Source organism: Onychostruthus taczanowskii, unplaced genomic scaffold (assembly GCF_017590055.1).
Source record: "Onychostruthus taczanowskii isolate IOZ18803 unplaced genomic scaffold, ASM1759005v1 scaffold18, whole genome shotgun sequence".
In the NCBI taxonomy this organism is placed as follows: Eukaryota; Metazoa; Chordata; class Aves; order Passeriformes; family Passeridae; genus Onychostruthus; species Onychostruthus taczanowskii.
In genome coordinates this window covers 7,042,500-7,065,965 of record NW_024499017.1, presented here as the reverse complement: position 1 = coordinate 7,065,965, position 23,466 = coordinate 7,042,500, and the positions used below count along the sequence as shown (strand labels likewise).

The following is a 23,466-nucleotide window of genomic DNA, read 5'->3' as shown; positions in this document are numbered from 1 at the left end:
CTAGTATTTTACTGCGGCATCCACTGCTGCTTCCTCTTGCCACAGCCATCTTCCCAAAGCCAGTTTTCAAATATGAAAGCCTTGTACAGTTAGACAAGTCTCTCCTCACATATTCTGCACATCATGAATGTAAGCGGAAGGAGGTCACCAGCAATCAGATTAACTGAAATTAAAAGCTTCTCCCAACTGAACTTTGTTCTGAACCAACGTAAATTTGAAAAGAATTATTAAAAAAATACCACAATAAACCCACCTGTGAAGAGAAAGCTAAATTCATGCCACAAAAAATTTAATCACTTCCCAGTATTTTGTGCTATTACCCCAAAGCCTCCCTGATGTATTTATCAAACCCTGCCTGATAAGCAGTATTCAAGGAGTACTCCTTGAGGACTTTGCTTTCAGTCCATGTTATCAAACACAACCACACACATCCAATGGCTGTACCTTTAGGAGGTGATGCCCCAGACAACACCTCTGGCTGGGAGTCCAGAGTGGTAGGCTCTGTATGCCCCTCAGCAGGTCCTGAGGACAGTGGTCCACCCTCCAATTCCTCTTGAATGGATTCCAGTGTTTTCGAGGCTGTAATCTTCAACCTTTCCCTGCAAGAACAACTTTCCTGGTTCTCTACCTGTCCCTGCAAGTCCTGCATTGCAACATGCTCCAGGTTCAGCACAGAGTTCTCTTCACTTTCACAGCCATGGTTTTCCAGTCTTTGTGGTTCCTCAAACCTCCCTCCAGACCTCTGGGTTTGGAACAGACTTGAGTCTTCTTCTTGTGCACTGGGAGCCAACAGGTCACTGTTATTTAATTGTTCTGCCATCTGATTCTCCTCAGCTGATTGGGCAGTTGTGAGTGGTATGGCTTCTTCAGCCTTTTTATGCTCTTGCTCTTCACCATCTAACAAGGTTCCATCCACTGGAGCTTGCACAGAACACTGGCTATGACTGGTCTGATTTTCACTTACATTCAACATTTCTTTAGACTCTTCCTCTTGGCTGTCCCTTCTTCCCACCTCAAATTCATCTCCTTGGCTCTCTTCTGGAGGACTTAATGGAGAACTGATATTTACTTCAATATTGCTGCAGCAAGCGCTTACATCTGTCATGGTCCCTGAAGGAGAGTCTCCCTCCTCACCTTCATCTGAATTCTCAGGCAATGTAGAGACCTGAACTGGCTCAACACTTCCACTGACACCCTGGCAAGAGACATCAGAAGCTTCCTTTAGTGTGCAACATGGCCCCAAAGGCCCTAGGACAGATACAGAAGAAGCATCCATCAGTGTCACCCCTTTCTGACCCTCAGTCAGTGGTTCTGTGTGTACTCCCAGCATTATTTCCTCTTTAGCAGCAGTAGCATCTAGAATCACTTCTGGGCTCTGCTCCAATGTTTCAACACCAGCATTTTCACTAGGTGCATCACCTTCTCCCTCCATGTTTCCAGTGGCATCAGGCACTCGTGCCTTGCAGCTGACAGCATCTCCAGTACACATATCACTGTAGCTGCACAATGTGTATTGCCAATCCAGTGAGTGTTCACTGTGAATCTCCCGCTCTGCAGATGAATGTTCTGCGCAGCAAGAAGGAGGCTCAGCCACAGGAAAGTTATCAGCCATACTTCCAGGATCAGCTGGTATCAGCTGACCTTCTGGGGAGAGTGCTCCATGTGCCATCACTTGGTTGCCTTCCAATGGAGTAACATTTTTGAGAACTTCTGTAGAAGTGCTCAGAGTGTCCATTTGAGAGTGCTCCTTCTGCATAAGTGCTGATTGAATTAAGTTCTTGGAGTAGGTGCTGTCTTGTATGACAATAAACCTGTGCTTGCCTTTAGACTCATTCACTCGTGCCCTGGGCTGAGTTAGATAACTTAATGCCAGCGACTGAGTTAAAGATCCTGTTTGTGGCCCAAATCTGGGCAGGGAAACTTCTGCCAGCTCAACGTACTCCCCTTCAAGGTCACTTCCCAAGTTCTCTTCAGTCACAGGACTCGTACAGACACCATTGACCAGAGCTTCATTTAACTGTGGAGCTGTGCTGCTAATGACAGGGTTGTCTCGACTGGCACTTTGTTCCTGTAGATACTGAGATCTCAGGTCTGGTGAAACACACTCACTACGGTCCGTGGGGAGGCACAAAATTGAACGTTCCTCTGTAATTTCTGGAGAGATGATACTGTTTTCAATTAGTTTTGGTTTATTTATAAATTCAGGATTAACCACTTTATTCCAGGGGACACGAAATATTTTGTCATCAGTGGTTAGTAAACAATTTTCCAGTGCTATGCCCATCCGCTCTCCATTGAACGTACTCAACCATTCCAGAGTGAAAATAGAGGTATATGAAACTTCTGGAATCACCACTTCTTCTACATTATGCTTATCTTTTGCCAAACATTTCAATACAATTCGTGGAGGCTTCTTCAGAGAGGGGACCACCTGCAGGTAGAAGTCACCAGGCTTCAAGATTCGCCAGTCAATGGAAGCTAGCTGGATTATAATCTTCTCTTGAATACACAGGGGCCAGCCCGCATGGCGAAACAGCAACCCGCAGTACGGAGCCTGTGGAGACAAGAGAAAGTGTTTTCAGCACAAGCAAAGGATCTCAGCTCAAGCTTCTCAGTAAGAGATCAAGAAAACAGATCAATTTAGGGTCATTGGTTTTTGATGTAGGCAAGTTGTCCACACTAAGGTCTCCTCTTTAAAAAGCAGAAATAAAAAAAATCTACCAACAAAAACCACCCATTCAGGACAGGTGGGCACAAGTTACACTGGGAGGCTGCAACCTCCCAGTGAAAGGAAGAGGACAGTGCAAAGACAAAACAGGAGATAGGCAGCAGCAAATGAGGAAAGAACAGCAGCGCCACAGAGAAAGAAAGCAGCAAGTGCCATCAGCAAGCTGTGAGGAGCCACACTTAACATACCAGCAATTTCCTCATTCCCCAAGCATAGCAGCACTCAGGTCATGCCTCAGACAAATCCCACCCAGGTAAAAGAACTGAAGTTTCATGGCTGAACTGACTTGACTCAATTATTTACAGCTTTATCACAACTTCAAAAAATAATGTCCAGTGCTTTGAACTTGATTCTGTTTGGGTAAGATTTAAACTAAGCCATTATATAAGCCATCAATTCCACAATTAATTTCAACTTTTTCTGTATGACATGGCTTTGGATTCAATTAATTCAATTATTTTGCCATACAGCAGAGAAACCAGAGAACATAAAGGAACTTCCTGGATCCTCACACAGCTTGAAACAACAGGTACTGGCATAAAGCAATTTCCTTCTTATGTTCATCAAGCCTTACCTTCAGCCCCACCAGATTTCTAACTCTCCTTGCACCTGAAGCAAAGTTGCTCACAGGTTTAGAAACCCAAATCATCCTTCAGATTCAGTAATTCCTCCTCCTCAATCCTGTATTTTCTGGATGTGTTTCCATTACTTAGACTTACTAACCTGTGTCACATGACCTTAGCATGTCTACCTTCATCATGTCCTCAGTGTGCCTGAAGTATCTCCTTTCTAATGCCCATTTCTTTTTCTTAAACACCACTTGTTCATTGTGCAAAGAATTGCAAAACACTGCCTGTAATGGCACCAGCACTTCCCAAATGTGCTAGAAGCATCTCTTAAAGCTAAGATCAAACTCATCTTTCAGTCACACTCCTACAGTAACCCAGTCACCTCCTGGTGTTTCTTTCCAAATTGATGAACTCCAGTCCACAACAGAAGTTCTGCCTGCCACTCTGTGGAGGCACACGCTTGTCCCCTGAGTCTACCACTACAAAATTTAAGTACTAAGTTTTAGAGCTCATCTTGTGCAATGCATTTATCACCCCTCTCTTCAACCTTATAGTTTGTGTGTCCCAGGTTGGTTTTACCACAAACATGCCATACATACTCTTACTTTTTATGCCAAGGTCATGGATGAGAAGCACAGCATGTTTCATGATTCCAGCCTCCAACCCCATTTTCCCCACAGTACAAACACCCTCCCTCCCTTTCACCAGTTTGTAGCCACCTTGCAATTCTTGCATAAACCTCAATCCCTTTGACACAGTAATTGATCTTCCAAATGACTCCATAATAAATCCTTTATGGCAGAGATTAAACAATGAAACTTATCTTTCTAGAGAGAGCTGGTTTATTAAAAAGGCTGGTGTGACACTACCTGCCATGGAGCAAACCACATGAAAACGTTATTCAGTTTTTCATGGGTCAGTTAATTCAGTCCTTAATTCAGTGCACAATGTTGTAGGCTCAGCTTGTTCTCTGTATTTTGTTACTAGTCCTGACTTGACAGATTTAATAAAATCCCTGCTACCAGACATTGGGCATTATATGGTAACTTCTTCCATATTCCAGGATGGAGACTTGCCAGTCCTATTTCTTCAAAACAGTCAAGTTCAGTCACAGTAGTTTTACTTCTATTCACTTACTGCTACTGTCCTACTGATGTACTCACACACTGTATCACTACAAAAAGGAACCTTACTTTAGTTTTCATTTACTTGAAGGATCATATTATTATTACCTTACTATTCTAACCTTGACTCACAGCAGACACATCTCCCCTTCTTTCCTCTTTCTATTAAGTTAGAACCAAAAATCCCTGACACACAGTTGCTTGTACTTCCCTAAAGGGACAGCTAAGCTGGGCAGTCTGATGTTCTCAGGCTTTCTGATCTGCAAGACACAGATGCCTCTGTCAGTTAAGTTCCTTTCATCCACAACACAGTTAAACCCAGCAAATCAAAACCACCTCTTGCAGCAGTTTGCACAAGCTGATTCTGGCTCCAGCAGGTCTCAGGCTAAATGTACTTCATGGACTTTTATACCAAGCTCAAGACTCACACAACACCTCAGCCAACAAAGCTTGTGGCTCCTACCAAAGTGCCCAAATCAAGCATTTTTACATAAGTTTACATAACTAGAGGAATTTGCAGTTTTCCAGAAGAGACTGTACCACTGCAGCACACCAAACCCCTCTCCTCCCATTACAGTATCTCCCAGTAGGTATGTCAAGGCCAAGGGTCTGTACCAAGGGTCTTTCAGGGGAAGAAGAGGCAGATGAAGATCAGTTCCCAAACTATTATAGTTTATAGGACTGGAAAGTGAAAGACACAATCAGCAGCAGCATAAACATAAAGCTGAATTCCACCAGCACATTCTTGACACAGAGATTCTGTTAAAATCTGAATGCAGAGTAACCCACTGGAGGGCCACTCATACATTAAGAAATTCAAAAACAGCCTCACTGCTTAGATGTTTACTTGTCTGCCTACTGACTCATAAGAAGAAAACTCCACAACAAAATCACCAAAACCAGAATGCAGAATGCATTGAAGTTCCTGAAAAGCCCTACAAAGCCACAATCTAAACTGCATCAGGAGCCAGAGTAACATCCAAAACAGGAATGCAAGTCCCACAATAGCCTAAACATTACAGAGCTTTACAACTTTAGAAGTGGACCATCCTCGTGCTGCTCCTGCTCCAAAATGCACCTTCAAAGGGAAGGTTATGTGAAGAGGCTTATTACAGTACCTTTAACATCTCATTCTGAGGCTCAAGGATTTGCTTTTCTCGTGTCCAAACACTACAGAGCCAAACCAGGCCCACCAGAGGAGTGCCAGGAACACCCTCTACACCCAGTGACTGCAGCCAGGAATAAAGCTGGCTGAGGAAAGAGCTGGGCACCAATGACAAAAATGGCAAAAAGGTGGAACCTTCTAAAGCTACAGGGATGGTTAAGCTGGAACAGACCATTTAGCTCCAGATGTCACCTCAAAGCCAGGGGAAAAATCTGGTTTTTAACTTTGTGCTAAGCAGAGACAGACCTCCTTGGAAAACCTCTTCCAGTCCCTGAGGAATCACACACAGGCTGATGATTTTAATATACCCAGCTGAAGCCCATGAACTTGTCTAGTACTTCATGAAGACATTTACACTTTTGCCACTGCAGAGACTGACAAAAGATCCAATGCTCTCAAGACTTTCTACAGCAGTCATTCAGACATGAGTTAATTCTTTTCCCTCTAGTGTGTTTAAGAAATGCTCACACGGAGCAGCTGAAGTACAAGCTAAGGAGGAAGTACTGCTTTTGTTTAGACTTTCTAAAAGGCAGGCAAGACTTTCAAAAAGCAATTAGTAAGAAACAGTCCTCTGTGACTTCAGACTATAAATGAAGGGGCATACAGTGGAGGTTTGGGGAAGAAGAGACCACAGCAAATTAAATAAATTTCATAAATAAGAAATAATAAATTTAAAACATCAAACGAGCAGACTTTGAAATAAAATATAGAATAGCCTGGGCTCAACTCTAAAGATGGTACAAGGTACCTAGAGCTTCCCTTGATCTTCCTGAACTATCACTCTGGAAGTAAAACATCACAAGTCACAGCCTGAAAGAGTCACAACCAATTAAGAAAGGCTCTGCTGACCACCCTCCCAGACATTTCACGCCTCACCAAAAGTCCCCAATACCTAATGCTAAGCCTTGTACAGCCCTCCCTAAGGGCAGCTGCCCAAACAACCCCACATCTTGCTGGGCAGCCAGCTGGGCCACCAGCATCCTGGGCTTCTTTGGTGAGGGATGAGATCTCATCCTGGGATCCCAGGGGCCTCATACTTCCCTCCTCAGGTCCCCGAGCTCCAACTGCCCTCACCCCTCACCCCTCCCTCCTCAGGACCCCCAGCACCCACTGCCCTCACACCTCTCCCTCCTCAGGACGCCCAGCACCCACTGTCCTCACACCTCTCCTTCCTCAGGACACCCAGCACCCACTGCCCTCACACCTCTCCCTCCTCAGGACGCCCAGCACCCACTGTCCTCACACCTCTCCTTCCTCAGGACACCCAGCACCCACTGCCCTCACACCTCTCCCTCCTCAGGACGCCCAGCACCCACTGTCCTCACACCTCTCCTTCCTCAGGACACCCAGCACCCACTGCCCTCACACCTCTCCCTCCTCAGGACGCCCAGCACCCACTGTCCTCACACCTCTCCTTCCTCAGGACACCCAGCACCCACTGCCCTCACACCTCTCCCTCCTCAGGACGCCCAGCACCCACTGTCCTCACACCTCTCCTTCCTCAGGACACAAAGCACCCACTGCCCTCACAGCTCTCCCTCCTCAGGAAACACAACACCCACCACCCTCACACCTCTCCCTCCTCAGGACGCCCAGCGCCCACTGCCCTCACACCTCTCCCTCCTCAGGACGCCCAGCGCCCACTGCCCTCACACCTCTCCCTCCTCAGGACGCCCAGCGCCCACTGCCCTCACACCTCTCCCTCCTCAGGACGCCCAGCGCCCACTGCCCTCACACCTCTCCCTCCTCAGGACGCCCAGCACCCACTGCCCTCGCACCTCTCCCTCCTCATGGCCGAGCACCGCAGCGCCTCGTGTTCCAACGGCCCTCCAACAGCAACCGAAGCCACCCTGCCCGTCAAGGCGATCCCGCGCTGCTATTGGCTGCCGCGGCCCCCGCTGTCCTCCCATTGGCTGCCGGGCGGTCGAGGCCCGCCCCGCCGGCACACGCCTGTTCGCCCGTCGCGCCCCGAGGGCCGCGGTGGTTGCGCGGCCTTCGCCGTGCGTTCCTCGGCCCCCCCCGTGCCTTCCTCGGCCCCCGCCGTGCCTTCCTCGGCCCCCGCCGTGCCTTCCTCGGCCGCTGCCCCGAACACCTCCCCTCTGCACAGCAGCACCGTGCGCCCAGCCCGCTGCTGCTGTCCTTCCTTCCTTCCCCTTCACCGCCTCACCTGCCCAAGGCACCGCTGGCCGCTGGGAAGCCGCCGGGATCTCCAGAAGTGGGAAAATTGCTACCTTGGCTCCTTCAGCGAGGGCGGTGTTTTGGGGAAAGCCGTGAAACATCTTGAAATAATTACCAGTTTGTACAAACGAAAAGCCTTTTGTTTCTTTAAAGGGGAAAAACACACTATGCACCATAGAATTAGACGCTCCAATTATAGATACTGATGGAGTAACATCTATTCCAGTGTTCAGGGTGGGAGAGAGCGGCAAGGATCCAGGCACCACCTTGGATCCTCCTCGACTCACAAAGACAGCTAGCACCAAGCTGGAGGCTGGTGACAATATGGGGTGACAAACGCTGCACCAAAACACACTTTCAAGATGCCTAGCTCACATGGATCTATGTGATGGGTTTGTCCCCTCAGTATTGCATTTCCTTGAAATAAATGAGTAACTGGCTATTTCAGCCTCTATTCCGTATTTTTCTTCCTCCTAGAAATTCCTTACCCTCTGCCATGAGGACTTCAATTGAAAGCCTGGCCACATGCCCCCTTTGCATTCAGAGACAAAAAAAGTTAGAACAAACTCACATTTTACGTTGTTTGGGCTGGTTGGGTTTTTTCGTCTTGCAGACTTTGAGCCAAGTTTTGCCATGGAGGTGTTTGACTCATCGTTTCTAACATTTTAGACTCCCAACAGTAAAGCACGTTAATCTTGGACTCGTTCTGGCAGTAAATGTAACGTGACTCCTCGGGGCTACCGGGCCTTGTGACTGTTCCAGCAACCATCAAAGGGGAGCTGGAGTTTTGGAAAAACACCGACTGGAAGCATTTCACCCTGCACGTCATCGTGCCAGTGGCGAGAGCCCCACAGCTTCATCCACAGGGCCAGGGAACAGCTGGGGTCAGAGGCCACCCCGGTCACATCTAGCAAACACTTCGCTAAACCTCTTCCTGTGAATCCCTTAAGCCCTCGGTGTTCCTGATTATGGAAAGGGAGAGCACTGCTCCACACCTGATCGCTGATCTCGGAAGGGTTAAGCTTCAACAACAATTTCTCAACTATTTCCTAATTGTCTGCCTGCCCTCCCACCTAGACTGCCATACACACTCAAGCGCTTTTTGCCAGCCGTTTTGCATACAAGAGCAGAAAGAAAACTCTCCAAGAAAGCCTTCACAGGCCTTAGAGAGCATGATGTACTCACACAGGCATCCTGCTGAATGCACTGCAGGATGTGCTTGGCTGGAATCAGGAAGTCTATGAGGTAGTGCAGTCCATCCCCACGGTACGTCTTCTCCACCACATCAAAAACTTGGCACAGCACAGTGGCTGCGGTAGCCTCAAATGGAGGGTAGAGTGCTGATAACGTACTCTGAATGCAGCCGTCCAGGGATTCCGAGTCCTGCCGAGAGAGAAAGCGTTAGTGGCACCAGGGCACGGTCTGCCCAACGCCCAGGAGCGCAGCCACCTCCAAAGGCAGGAGGAACGAAGATCAAAGGAGCCAAGTGCTGTCCTTCCTAGCTCCTTTTGGCACTAGCGACTGCAGGTAAACACAAAAAAGCTCTCCCAAAACAGGAGTGGAGCGCTCGCAGAGCGCTGCGCGCAGAATTGCCAGCTTTTGCTTACGCAGCAAGTCCTTCTCCTGCCTGCGCGGGGTGGGGCGGCTGCTAGACCACACCGCAGCACGTGAGCGCCTGCGAGCGACACAGCCCTGGGGTGGGCACATCACCCTGCTGTGGGCACACTCCTGGCTGCTGGGCTAGGGGCAGCTGCAGAGGGCTGAAGCTCCTCAGGCTCCCGTGCTCTGGAGTCCCAGCGCGGGATAAGGTGCCAGAGCTGTTTGGTGCTGTGGAAAGTCATTCACCAGAGCGACTCCTCGTTAGTCAAAGCTGTTTGCCTCTCGTGAAAGGCTCTGCTGCAGGAGCCAGGAGTTTTCTGCAGTGTGAGATGGCTCACGCCAGGATTCACACAATGTGTGTGAGCAGGGCTGCCTGTGGTCCCTGAGCACACCCGTTGATACCTAGGATGCCTGTTCAGGGGGATCAGAGGCAATGGCTTGCCTGCATGCACCTTCATTTGGGAGAACCGGCCAGCCAGAGCCTGCCCGTAGTGTCAGGACCAATTCCAGGGCTGGAGGCCAAATTCTGAGTTATTGCATGGGTGTAAATCAAGAGAGCTCGCCAAAAAGTAACAATTAAAAAAATATATATATAAAGCTGTACATATCTGGAGAGAGGATCAGGATCGCTCCTTTCTTTTCTATTTTAGAGGGGATCCCTTGGGCTAGCTTACAGCCACTGGGAGTAAGTTTTGCTCCAAAACCAAATGAAAGTTTACTCAGGTGTCTGGCCAGATCCTCATCTGATCCAAATCCACCTCCTTGCACTAGAGACAAAAAAAGCACTTCAGCTGCTTACGCAGAAGCTCTACAGCCTCCTGTAGAACAGGAACAACTACATGAACATGCCTGAAAATACACTTCAGTCCCACAGCAAGATTGGGAGAGAAAGTTAAACAAAGCAGTGCCACAACAGCTTACACCACAAGCAGGGAACAGTAAAACAAGGGGATCAGGAGGAAAAAAATGGTTTCACTGCTTCCACTCCATTGCAGCACATCACTGAAGATGCCTCCACCAGCCTGAGAAAGTTCAACAGTGTCAGAGCAAGCCTGAACTGACCTGCAGCCCAGCAGAGATGATGCTCCTCACACAAGCCTTCCCACCTCTTGCAGCTTACTGATCTCCAGGTTCCTCCTTCAGAAGGTTGGGTGTTTAAGCACAACATAAACTCCCTGCTGTGATGCAAAGCCACCTTGTAGGACAGCCTGTGGGACTGCACAGGAGAGGTGAGGATGCCCAGGTGATGCCTCCACAATCCCTGCCTGCAATGAGCTGGCAGAACTACGGTGACAGGCAAACCACACAGTGCCTGTGGGACAGTACTGCTTCCTTGCCTCTTCTGCTGATTCTCCTGGTGTCAGCATAAGCAAGGCTAGATGGGTGGCAGCAGGCTCCTAAAGTGTCCACACCTTTTCTGAGAGACCAGCTGCCTCCTGCAATACTCTAGGCCAATGCAACTAGATAACTAGACAAACAGAGGTTAAGGAGCTATTTTTCATACACATAGAATCATAGATTATCCTGAGTTTGAATACTTAATCCAGTATTCTTAAGCCAAGAACTCCAAAAGCAAGAGCCCGTGTGCACACTCCCAAGAGCTGAACTCTAGGGGATGAGCATTTAACCCCAATTCTCAATAGGAGGAGAAGGCTATTTTAAACAATTTACTTTCCACTCAGAAAAATAATAACCTCTGTTGATACCAACCTGCCCCAGCAAGTGCCTGTGACCTTGTCAGATAAAACTGGCCTTCACACAGGTGCTCTCCCACCACCCCAGTCACCTTCTTGGGCACTATCACAGTAGCATTGCTGTTGGCAGCATTTGACAATCTCCCTCTGACCCTCCACAGCCTACAAGTTCAAAACATCAGTCAAAACCAGCTTTGTTCTGCACCATCTGCTGTCCCCGTGCCCTGCTTGAGCAAAATTCTTTCAGATATCAATCCCTCCCCAAAATAAATTTGTTAAGTTCACTGTTGCAAATAAAACAAAGAAGTCAAAATATTTGCACATGAGTCAATGCATCGCTCTAAGGTTCTCACACCATTCCTGCTGCCTTAGCCTTCACAAAACAATTATTAACATTGGCACCAAATCAAAAATCCTTTATATGGTTAAAATAAACCAGGTCGTACATTATCCTTCCTTTAGTAAAATACAAAATAACCATAGCCTGTAGCCATTACAGAGTGCAGTGCTAACTGCCCTCCCAAGCACAGAGGCTTTATCTCCCTCTGGCTAGATTATACCACAAAGCCACAATAGCTGTGTAGATTTCTAAGGGATAGAGAGAAGGTTTCAACCACTACCTTTTGGTAGAAAGAGATGTTTGCACCAATCTCTGCTAATTCTGCAGGAAACCCCCAGACAGGAAGTAGATTCCCACATCCCACTGTGCTGCATTGGATTGTAGCACCAGCATCCTTGGGAGGCTACAGAGCACAGCAGCCTCCGTGTGCCACAGATGAACGTGGAGGTGGCACTGCTCTTCAGTGCTCCCACCCAGGATGGTCACCCAGGGATAGCTCCTGCCTGGAAGGAGGGTGAAACGTGGCAGTGCCTCAGAAGCCACCTTGAAAATGCTGAGGGTATAACATGGCAGAGCTTGGAGCCTCCAACAACAACAGATTCTCCTTCAGTAGGGGACTCATTAACCCAGCTCACAATCCTAGGGATGGGGCTGCTTATTTGCACTAATTAACTTCTCAGACTGCAGAGGGGCTGGAGGAAAGCACCTCAGCCAGGACTACAAGAGGCCTCACGGTCCTGCTGTGGAATGCCAGAGCACAGATGGGCAGCCTCGCACATCCAGCCTGCCAGCAGGGCCAGCTGCCATGCACTGGAGGAGACGTGGTTTGCAGGCACCGGGAACTCATACAAACCAGAGAAAGGGATGGTGCCCTGTGGTCCTGAGGCTGATAAACCTGAAGTCTAGAGCCCATCTCATCATGGAATCATAAATGAGTAATGAAGGGACCATTGGAAGTCATCTAGCCCAACTTCCCTGCTCCAGAGTACCCCAGATCATACCAGGAGCCCCCTAGACCCCTGCAGGGTCTCCTAGAGCATGTTACTCCAGACAGCTTTTGAATATCTCCAGAGAAGGAGACTCCACAATCTCTGGGCAACTTGTCCCAGAGGTTCCATCCATTATCTCAAACGGGCAGTGTAACCCCCAGCAGGCACAAGGAGAAACTTTTGTGACCTGGGATAAGTGAACAGCACCCAGAGAGAAGGAGAACAAACCAAACCTAAAAGGATCCATGGAGGAGGCACTCCTGCCCCAGCACATTTCCACTACAACCAGCTCACAGTGGTCCCCAAGAGCTGGCACAGGAGCCTGCTGAAAAAAACAGCCTCCTTCAGGGACTGCACATTTCAAGCTTCCCTGCTTCCAACACTGTTGCCACATCCCTCTCACAAGAAAGGTCCTGGATATGTGCTCCTTTTCAGCCACTGGGCACAAACCACCAACAGGAGCACTTTCCAAGCAAGCCAGAGAGCATCTCTGCAAGCAAAAGGAGTCTTGGGATTCAAATGATTCTTTGTCAATAGCACAGGAGGACCTATAAACTCCAGCTCACTGCCACCACTCCACCACACCTCCCAAAAGAGAAACATGCTTTTAAAATAACTCCTCTATAAATCAAGGCGCTAAATAAAGCGCAGGTTAAGGTCATGTCCGGCCAAACTGGCTTTCACTGCTGCTCAGCTGAGAGCCAGCTGCCGGTGCAGGGGCTGGAGCACAGGGACAGAAGAGGAAAGCACCACACAGGGATGGGATGGGATGGGCTCCATGGGCTGGGCTCCATGGGCTGAGCCATGTGACAGGAATGACCAAGCATGGTCCCACCCAGGAGCCAGGGGAGCAGTGAGAACCCAGGAGGACTTCACAGCTGGCAGAGGGCTTTGGTCTGAACAGTGGGGGGTGGGCTGCTCTCTTTCCCCTGCATATCACAGGAGCCAGTGACAAATAGAACAATAAAAACTGTTGTGGCAAATCTCTGCTGCTCAGCCCTTAGAGCCCCACTCCATCACAAACTGCAGCAAAAACCAGGAGTCAATCAGAAATGAAGCTACGAGTGCCTGGGCAGAAGAGAAGCCCAGCAGCTGTTGCAACCTTGCTTAGGGATGTATCTACTTCTCCTGGTGCAGCAGACACTGCAGGTTGGAAGAAGAGCCTGTCATGAGGCATCTGGAGTAATCAGGCACTTCTTAGGCTTTTCTAAGTGCACTGATTGAATTTTCTGCCTACGTTTGTGGGCATAAGGAGAGCAATATAGCAGCTCCAGCCACTGGGAACTCCTGTCATTCTACATTTCTTTCTTACTCAGGACTGAACTTCTTCCTCTTTGGGACCTACTGCTCACCAATTAAGTCTGAACCTTGGAGAACCTCCTCCAGGTTTGGAGAACAAAACGTCAGCCTGCCTGGGGAGCACAGAGGTCATCCCCAAGGCTACACACACACTTCACACAGCATCAGAATATCTGTGCTCTTCAAGCAAGAGACAGCAACCCAAGCAGCTCCACAATGTAAACCAGTGCAGGGGAGGCCTGCAATGCTTCTGGACTGACCTGGGACAGCAAAGCCTTGGCAGCATTTTCCCCACAACTCACCCAAGCACTTTGCTCATTTCGCCTACAGAGTACTGAGACTTGGTCAAGGCAAACATGAAGAAGCACAGATCTTCCCTGATGACAGCCCAGATGCTGTCTGCAGACTACTAAAAAAGATTATTTTGGTGAGACCAGACTAACAGTTTGACTAACCCACGACTTATGGCAGACAGTGCTCCTTTCCAGCAGGCTGGACTGGCCCATGTAACATGCTGAGGATTCATCCCGCAACAGGAATTTAGTTCAAGAACCTACAGCTCTGCTTTCACAAACCTACACTCTCATTTGAGCTGCCAGAGAATGAAACTACATGTCCCAAAGTGCCTCAGTTAAATCCAGAGCTTGCCATGGCTTGGCAGAGCAAGGAGCGTAGCTGGGCAGTGGAGCAGAGCCCAGCGAGGCTGCGAGCACAGCGAGTGGTGCCCATGGTACACCCAGCCCTGAGTCATGGAGTGTCTGGGCTCCTGCTCAGCAGGGAGACCTTGCCAGAGCTCCCACAGCTTTGTCCTTCTTCTGCTGGCTGCCCTGAGCATGGCCACGTCCTGCACGCACCCACTTTGTCCCCTCTTGCCCAGGTGCCAAGACACAGTGCAAGGGCAGGGCAGGAGAGACCAGAGTGTGCAAAGGTGAGGGGAAGAAACGACCCAACCCTCCCACACCCCAGACTGGAAAGGAAAGGAGAAATAATAGCAAAACTGGGGAGAGGCAGAGCTCCAAGCAGCACAACACAGCGCCTGCCCATGGCTCCCAGCCAGCTTTGGGACTGGGGGAAAAGGAGCTCACAGCAGGCGCTGAGCAGGGCCGGGTTAGCTGGTCCCTCCGCCAGCAAAGGCTGCTGTGCTGCACCACTTGGCTGGGGCTGCTCAGATCTCAGCTGACGTGAGAAACCTCCTTTCCAGTAAAAACAGACCTCTGGGCTTTCCATGAAGCCTTTCCACTTTCTGACACAGAGCCGAAAGACAGACTGCATTCCCTTTAAATAAAGGAGACATTTCTGTGTTCAGAAAGGTCTCTGGCTAAAAAGAAGGCTTGTTTTTCTGACAAAATTTGAGATTTCCCACTCCATTGCTGCAAAGAGAACCCTCCCAGCCCCATTTCCTGAGCTGTTCTAATCACAGCGGCAATGAGTTCAAGAGAGAAAAATCTTCCCAGAGCAAGTGCCAGCTCCCCCCTCCACTGCTTGCTCTGAGGCTCAGGGGGAGGCTGAGAAGAGGGCGCCTGCCTTCGGCACCCTGCCTTCCTCTGGATAAAATAATGTATTATTAAGAGGTGCAGCTATAGAGGTAGGCATTCCAACTCCTGTAATTACACCACCTTCCTGTGAGATAACCAGGAACAGCTCTACCTGCTCTTTGGGCTATTGTTTTAGGCTTTTCAGGGAGAAAAGCACAGCACCCAGTTCCACTTGGGAGGCAAGTGCTTGCAGTCTCACCCAGGCCAGCTTTGCTGAAGGGCTGTACCTCCAAAAGCAGCTGCTTTCTGCATGCCACCATGGCATCCCTGGCAGAGGGCATGGCTGTAGCCTGGCTCAGCTCCCTTACACTGAGGCAGGCAGGACTGCTCCATAGCCTGTGGATAAACCAGCTCCTACAGCTTTGCAGGGAGTGGTGCTCTGCAGACAGAGCTCAGAGAATCATTTCCAGATGCCTCCCTCTGTTCTCCCAGTCCTACTCCGTGTTGACGCGGCTGCGGCAGCCAAAGCAGCTCCTACTGGGCAGCACACAGGATTATCATTCCAGGCACTGCAGGAAAACAAGCGCTTGGAAGCGATTAACTCATGATCTCTCATTTAATTAAACAAAGGGAAAAATGATGTATTTGCTTTTCAGCCCGAGGTCCCTGTTCTGCGCATGCTGTAGGTCTGGGCGTGCGCAGCTGGGGAAAGGCAGGCCCAAAGTTGGGTGATCTCTCCAAGCTCAGGCTTGGTTTGTTTTCGCTCAAGGGGGGACACCCCAGATTCCTTTGAAAGTGAAGCATGACCTCCTGTGAGCTTTGAGCTTTGGAGTGCACAACTACACCACAGCTGTCCTTGTGCTGCAGCAAAAGGCAGGGAATAGCAGGCAGCAGAGGCAGCCTGGTTCAGGTGCATCCCTGGCTCTGCACCACACTGCAGGTGCCTAACACAGGCATTATCATACGGCAATGTGACTGTCACCTGAGCCCAAGACCCCTGTTTACTTGGGTCCAATACAGCACCTTCCCCCTAATTCACCTTACTTCTCTCTACCTTTCAGGTTTTTGTACTCCAGCTTTTCTGGAGAAGAGATTGTAACTTTCTCCTTTGTCTGTGCAACATCCAACACATCAGAAGAGCTGCTAAAAACTGCTGAAGATTAAAGAGGCCAAAGTGGGGGTGACCCACAATCTGAGAAAGCTGTCTTTTAGTCAGAGTGAGGAAGAACTGGGAAATGAAGCATTTCCTCACAGGGACACGTCTTGCTCCCTAATGAGTTCTCAATGTACTGAGCAGGAGATAGGTCTTTTATCCATAGCAACAAATGAGCCCTGATCTCAAAGACCAGTTACTTTCTATCACAAATAGATCAAGGAGATGGTATAGGCGTTTAAAGGGCAGCTGAGTGAACAGATCAAAGCCCTGTCCTTAAACAGACATCTTCCAACTGAAACAAGGACCTGCAAGTGGATGAGAAGAGATGTGTATAAAACACCATCCTACAGCTGGACACCAGCTTATTTTGGTTTAGTTTAATCAAGGGATTAAGTCCTTAATCTGGAATAACTGTCTAAGCACAGATTTTTTTTTTTTTTAATATCACTGGCATAGCTCTAACAATGCAATTAATTAAGCAGGTTGTACTCTGTATGCTGCAAAGCTTTGGGTACTTTTAGAACAACCTTCCCAGCAACAGACTCATGCTGGAAGAGCATGAGCGCTGGCAGCCATGGTTTCACTGCCCATTGTTAGCCATGTGCACCTTTCCACCTCCTCGAGGCTGCCTGGAGCTCTCCTCTCCACTCCTGCCAGCCTGCACAGGCTGCCCTGCCTTGGGCACCAACACTCTGCCCGTGGCACCGTATGCCACAGTCCAGCCAGGGACCTCCACATTCCAAGTGTCATGTTCCTACAACAGGCCCAGACAAGGCTTGCTAAATCCTGTTAGATATCACAGTGAGAGCCAAGAATTTCACAGGCTACTTCTATACAAGTCCTGAGACATTGCAGCCAACTCCTATTCTTTATAGGGCTCAGTCTACAAATGCACTAAAAACCTTTTTCTCTGCTATTGAACAAAAGAAATTGCTTGAGCTCATGCACCCCATTATTAGTGATAGGATTTGCTCCGCTCTCAACTTCAGGCATTGGCATCCATCTGGCAAAGCAACCCAAGCAGCAGCATGTTGAGCCCCTTCTTATTTCTGCCTGATGGGTACTAACAGGACACTCCTGGCAGATGAAAGATTTCTTTATACTTAATTTCTAAGCAAATTCTTCACCAAACAGGTCAGCTCATTTTAACACCTTTTAGTCAGAGGCATTAGGCCATAGCCAACCCCTTGTGTTCAGACACCCATCTGGGGGCATCTTACAACAGATGGGCAGCCGCCTGTGCTCAAAAAGAAAATGATAATCCTTCATCAGGCCAGCTGATGGGTGCCAAAAATGATCTTCATGGGGTCAGTACTTAGAGTATTAGTTCTGTGCCAGTGTTGCACGCATTCTGGACTCACATTCAGATCTCACCCCTTCCTTTTGCAAGGTGCATGAGCTGCTGGACAAATTCCCATGGGGACTGGTGGATTCTCCATGTCTTGCAACCTACATAACTGAGGGTGGATGCCACAGAAAAAATATCCTCTTTTAGTTAAAGAGCTCCCAGACTCCATATGGAAGCTAGGTGACACTCTACAGTCCCAATATCCCATAACAGATGAGCCATAGTTCCTTTTGGCCTTAAACACACTGTGTTACCATGTGCTCATGAAATATGAGTCTTGCTATGTCAGAGGGGGACAGAAACTGCTCTGAAGCAGAGCTGCAATTCCAGGAGGGGATGGCTGAGCACATGGGAACACAGTAAGTGTAGAAGGACCTTCCTTGGAGGAGCACATCCCTGCACACCATTCATAGGAGAAGCACTCAGCAGCAGTCATCAGATGCCTCTTAGGAAGGGGCTGTGAGGAAGGAGGAGCCAGCAGGACAGAGCAGGCAGCTCAGAGATGTCCATGGTTATGCCAGCTCAGCCATGGGCCACTCCAAGAAGCATCAGTCTGTGCTGAAGAGGGGAGAAGTGTTCCTGGTCAGGGGGACCGAGATTTGTTCCAAGACTCTCTGAGTTCACTGGGGAACAGACACGTGTGCTCAAGTTCTCCTGCCCCTAAGCAGCAAACCTGGGACAGATTCAGATGAAAACATTTCCCCTGTATTTGGATACAACATTAAATGCATGCCTCCCGGAAAGCAAAGTAAATCAGTCATAAATTCAGGGCATTTCTTTCATTAAACTCACGAGTTAGAAAGGGGTGAACACAGGCTTTTAAAGCTACTCCCTTTATAGATTTTTTTTTTTTCCAAACAGAAAACAGTCTCACGTGCCCCATTATTTCCATACATATCAAAGGAGGGTGGAGATTTAACTAGCAATTTCTAAAAGATCTTTGTGCACAGAAGGGATGTATGCCAAAACGTGGGTGGTTATAAGCCCAAACACAAAGGAGAATACATCCACAGGCATTTTTCCCCTTGATCCATTAACGGGCCTGCATACCAGCCTCCTGAACATATGAGAGGGACCTTGTTCAAAAGGTAAATGTATTCAGCAAGATGACAACAGACAGCAAATAACCCACATCCTTTAACCATGATGGAGGCTCAGCAATGCTGGGGTTTTGTTGGGAAGCACTGAGACTTGACAGGCAGCCTCAGGGAAGGTATCCTCCTGAAGGAACCTGCTCAGGAAGCCTCTGCCACACCTAACCAGGCTGCAAAGCTCAAGGTGGACACCTAGCTAAGGTCATCAGAACTCCAGCAGCTTTCCTTCTCTGCGGCATGCAAACCACTATCCGGCCACAGCAGTGTGCCCCATTGCAGGGGACCATAAGGCCCCGTGGAGAATCCCCTTTACCCCATCCATCAGTGTCCAGGAGGAGCACATGCAAGTCTTCTCTTCAGCTGAGCCATTTGAAATCAATGCTGGTTGCACCAGTGAAGCAAGGGTTCATCCTGGGCTTCCCAGGCTGATGGCAGGATGGCAAATCTGAGCAGACAGAAAGATTTTCAGATTCATTCTGTGCTGCTTTGATCTTGGAAGTTTCAGCTTGGTGTCCAGTGATGCAAAAAATAGGATACATATGAAACCAGCGCTTACCACAAGAAAGGCCCCATTTTTTGTTAATATTTTAATGAAAGACTAAGCCAGCCAACAGAGATGAGGCACTTGGTGTGGCAGAGAGGTACAAGCACGGCCAAACCTTCAGAATCAACAAGGGCATGTCTACTCACTTCTCTGAGCTGCAAACCAGGTACTATGAGTAGTGCAAAAAACACAGAGTATCCCATGGCCAGAAGTGGGCAGCTTTACCCTGGTAAGCTCTCCTTGCTTTTTACTGCTCTTCAGTCAGCAACACGTCTGGTCCCAGTGCTACTACTCACTTTTTCAGACCTTGGCAACACTGAGTTCTGCAGGACTGGAACAGGGGGTTCCATCATGAATTAACAGCCAAGAAGAGGAACAAAAAGTGCTCTGATACAAGTGCCTGCAGGTGGGTTCAGTTTATAATTTCTGTAGGACACCTTGATTGTTTCAACAGAGATTTTTTCAACACTTCAGTGCTAAAGGAGCCTGTAGTCCCTGTGATGTGACTTCCACCCACACTCAGCACCAATGCTCAGGTTAAGGCTGTGCACAGCCTGTAGGATGGTAAAAATTTTACACAGATTGGTTGCAGACAGGGTTAGGTTTGAGATGCAACTAGAAAATGAGGCTCTGTGAGCTGAGCACCATGCCTGTGCTCTAGAATTTAGAGGCAGACATGCTGGCTATCTTGTCTGAAGTGACCAGCCACGAGATGCTGACAAGGCTCTCATGTTATGATCTCTTTTGCCATAGCAAGGTATGCCTTCAGTGCCAACTGCCCAAGTGCTGACACTCAGCATAGAGTCCTCCTTGGATACCTGCATTGTCTCACTGTAAGCACCTGCTGCCTTCCACTCCCATGTGGTACTAGAATACATTTGGCAATTTCTACAGGGAGATACCTGGATGCAGCTGGCCTGTCACCTGCATTCAGCCATTATTTTTATTGTTACAATGAATGGCATGTTCACCTGCCCAGGGCTTTTGAAAATAAGCTGGGCAAAATGCAAGTTGTCAACCTTGTTACCCCAGAGGAGGTGCTTTCAAACTGCTTCCATGTGCTCAGGATTATGTCTCTGGACTTTGTCTGTGTTCCAACATCTTGCTCATGGTTTTGGCACAGAAATAAAGAAAGAAGATCCCCAATGCTTAAAGCTCTTTGTGATTCCCAGACTCATTTCCTTCCCACCCTGGGAGAAGACATAACTGGAGGAAGAAAGACCCTATTTTCTGCTAAAACCTATCTTCTCTCCTACCAGCACAGAGGTGCCACCAGAACTTCTCTGCAGGAAGCACCAGGAATGATAAATCATGGGAATGCCAGGGAATGAAGATAGATCCCAAGTTACAAAAGCCATGATGGGTAAGCAAGGTAGACAGAGCCCAGCCAGGCTCCTGCCCTGCTCTCACCATGGGGTTTGCACAGCTCCAGAAGTCACTTCTAGTGGAAGTGAGCTACTTTGGCTCAAGCTGTCTCACCCATTTGGTGCTCTGGGCATCTCCCAGCTGCCACAACCTTATGTACCCATACACACACATCAGCTCTAACACTGAAACCCCATGAAAATGAATCACCTGCCTCACAGAGCCAGCAGTGGTGCCTTGCCAGACCTCCATCAGGAGCCAAGTCTCCAAGAGTCCTGCAGACTGCTGGAGGACATGGAAGGTCTCCTACAGGCCAGCAGACTGACACACATTCACCGAGATCCAAATCTTTTGCCTGCAGGGTTTGTTTGATTTACCAGGACACAAAAAACTCAAGTTAATCAGAACAGCTTGGAGCTACAGTCACAAGTTGGTTGCTCACAGAAATGCGCCTCCCAAAATGTAGATTGGTCTACCACAACATTGGGAACAGATACCTGCCATGGACCAGAGGTGTCCACAATGTGGCCAGCACTCACTGCTAGGTCTGGTGCAGCTTGGCCTCTGGTTCCTATTCCTTCCAGCTGCACTCAGCCCCTGAGAGGCACACGATCCCTCCTCAGCAGTGACCCACAGTCCCTGAATGCCCAACCACCTGGACTGTCATGGCACTGCTCCTCACAAAGCCCCCTGCTTCACACAGCTTTTGCATCACACATTAAAACAACATCAAGGAGCAGGGCTGAAGCACTTGGGAATCAGAAAGACACCTCCAACTTGAAGGAGAAGAGTAGTAGCAGCCAGTCTCTGCCTCCGGCCTCCAAGGGCAGAATTTCACAAACACTGCTCCAGCCCTTATGGCAAAATGCAGCCCATGAGACTGCAAGGGATGGCCCCAACCCTGCACCCCTGTCCCAAGCAGTTCTCTCCTTTGATTTCAACTTCATAATATAACCTGCATAGGCCAAAAATTGCCAAGAACACACTGGGCATGGGATGAGGGAAAGAGGTCTTCTGACTGGGATGGAGAAGTAGAAGTGAGAGGCCTCCACAGAAGAATAGCAGAGGAGAGCACATCATGGCTTTGACAGGCAGGTGAGGGCAAAGAGCACCACAGGATTCTCTGCAGAGGAGCTGAAGGGTGGTAAAGGGAAAAGATATGGGTCTAGAAACTTCACCCAACTTGCAGAAGTCAGAATTCAACTCATCCCTCAATGAAAGACAAATTTCTGCAGGCTCAGAAGCTGAACTTTTAAAGGGCAAGGCACTGCCAGGCACAGCAGCAACACAAGCTACTTGTCCTCCACATGGATTTTGTTCCCTCTGCTGTGGGGAAGCAGCCCATAACATAGCAGGACACCTCCAGGAGATTTGGGGTTGCTGGGCACATGGATCTCAGCCTGAGCCTAGGATCAAACCATCAGAAGCTAGACTGGTGCTCAGTGGGGTGTTACCACAGGGCCAGAGATCCCTCCAGCTACTGAGAGCCCAGGGCTGGGCACCTCTGTTTGCAGGGCAGTGCCAGTGTCACTGGGCAGGGGACAGCCCTGCAGCCACTCCAAGGAGTCTGGGTGCTCTGCTGCCCACTGGGCTCACCATCCTTTCCCCTCTCCAAACAAAGATTCCCACGTGCAGAACTTGACACCGAAAAGGAACATCCCTGCCCAGCTCCAGGGGTTCTCTGGATGCCCACCCTGAGCAGGAGAAAAGGTTCTGCAAGAGGGCAATGCCCAGAGCAGGACTGGCAGAGTGAGGGCAGGAGGAAAGCCCGGCATCCAGGCAGCACAAAAGACAAGGCTCTGCCCGAACTGACCCATCCCAGCTCCTCGCTCCGGCGCTCGCAGGGGTCAGTGCCAACAAGAAGTTTGTGTCCCTGCAGCCACCGCCCCGGACTGGCACCAAGAGTACGGTGTGCCACTCGAGTAACGGGAAATGCCAAAAGAGCTGTTTCCCACTCCCGGCATTAGCGCCGTGCGCTGGCTCCAGGCAGGCTGTCCCGGGAGCGGCTTCGTCCCGCACAGCCCCGCTCGTGCCCAGGGCAAGAGCCCTTCGCTGAGATTTCCTTACCATGTTCCCGGCCTCCTTTATTCCCCCTCACTTCCAAAGACAGCGTTTTTTCTCTTTTTCCTCCATGTGTGCGACGGGGCGTCTCCTCTCCCCTCCGACGTGAACCACCGAAGCACTTTGAGTTCTGGACTGTAATCCAAGCCCTCACCGCCCCCAGCACAGCTCCAACTAATCTAACTCATGACACTACCGGGGCTGAGCAGGGGACCTCGAAGGTTTCTCTGACAGCCAACTCCAGCGCTGGACGGCACAGGGGCATAGCGAGAGCAAGGTGCCGCATCCCCCAGCCCTGCGGGGACCTTACGGACACGGCAGAGCCAGAAGCGCTCCCGGGCTGCTCCTTAGGGCTCCGCTGCTCCCCGCGTCCCTCGCAGCGCCTGGCCCGCCGCACAGAGCCGCTTAATGCGGACGCGGCGTGGCAGGGAGCTGCCTTCGCCCGGGAAGATCTGAATAGCGGCTGGAGGAGAACAAGGCAGGCGTCCCGAGAAGGTCTCCAGCTTCCCAAAGAGGTTTCCAGCAAAATGCTCTCCCCTTGCCTCCTCTCGGCTTGTTTTTGTCTAAGTCCAGGGAAGTTTCTCCGCTCCACGAGATCCTGAGGCGCCGCCGCAGGTTAAGTAAAACGCCGAGAAATACATGGAGAGTGCTCTGAAATATTGTTTTTCTAACTTCTAGAAGGAAAACAGAGAGCAGTGACCGCTTCAGGCAACAGCAACAAACTGCATTGGGATCAGG

General features: G+C 49.5%; 1 protein-coding gene across 4 annotated transcripts in view; it reads right to left on the bottom strand.

Moving 5' to 3' along the window:
* PLEKHG4 (pleckstrin homology and RhoGEF domain containing G4) overlaps positions 1 to 22,872 on the bottom strand; it is an 86,102-nt gene extending 63,230 nt beyond the window's left edge. For all 4 annotated transcript variants that reach the window (XR_005952375.1, XM_041400520.1, XM_041400521.1 and 1 more), the window contains exons 1-3: positions 22,735 to 22,872; positions 8,950 to 9,147; positions 445 to 2,554 (exon numbers count right to left, since the gene is read on the bottom strand). Coding sequence is in view for 3 of the 4 variants with exons in the window: in XM_041400520.1 (XP_041256454.1) it covers positions 445 to 2,554; positions 8,950 to 9,147; positions 22,735 to 22,737 (2,311 nt within the window). In the remaining variant the exon portion in view is untranslated. The remainder of the gene's footprint in view (positions 1 to 444; positions 2,555 to 8,949; positions 9,148 to 22,734) is intronic.
* Positions 22,873 to 23,466: the final 594 nt, after the last annotated feature.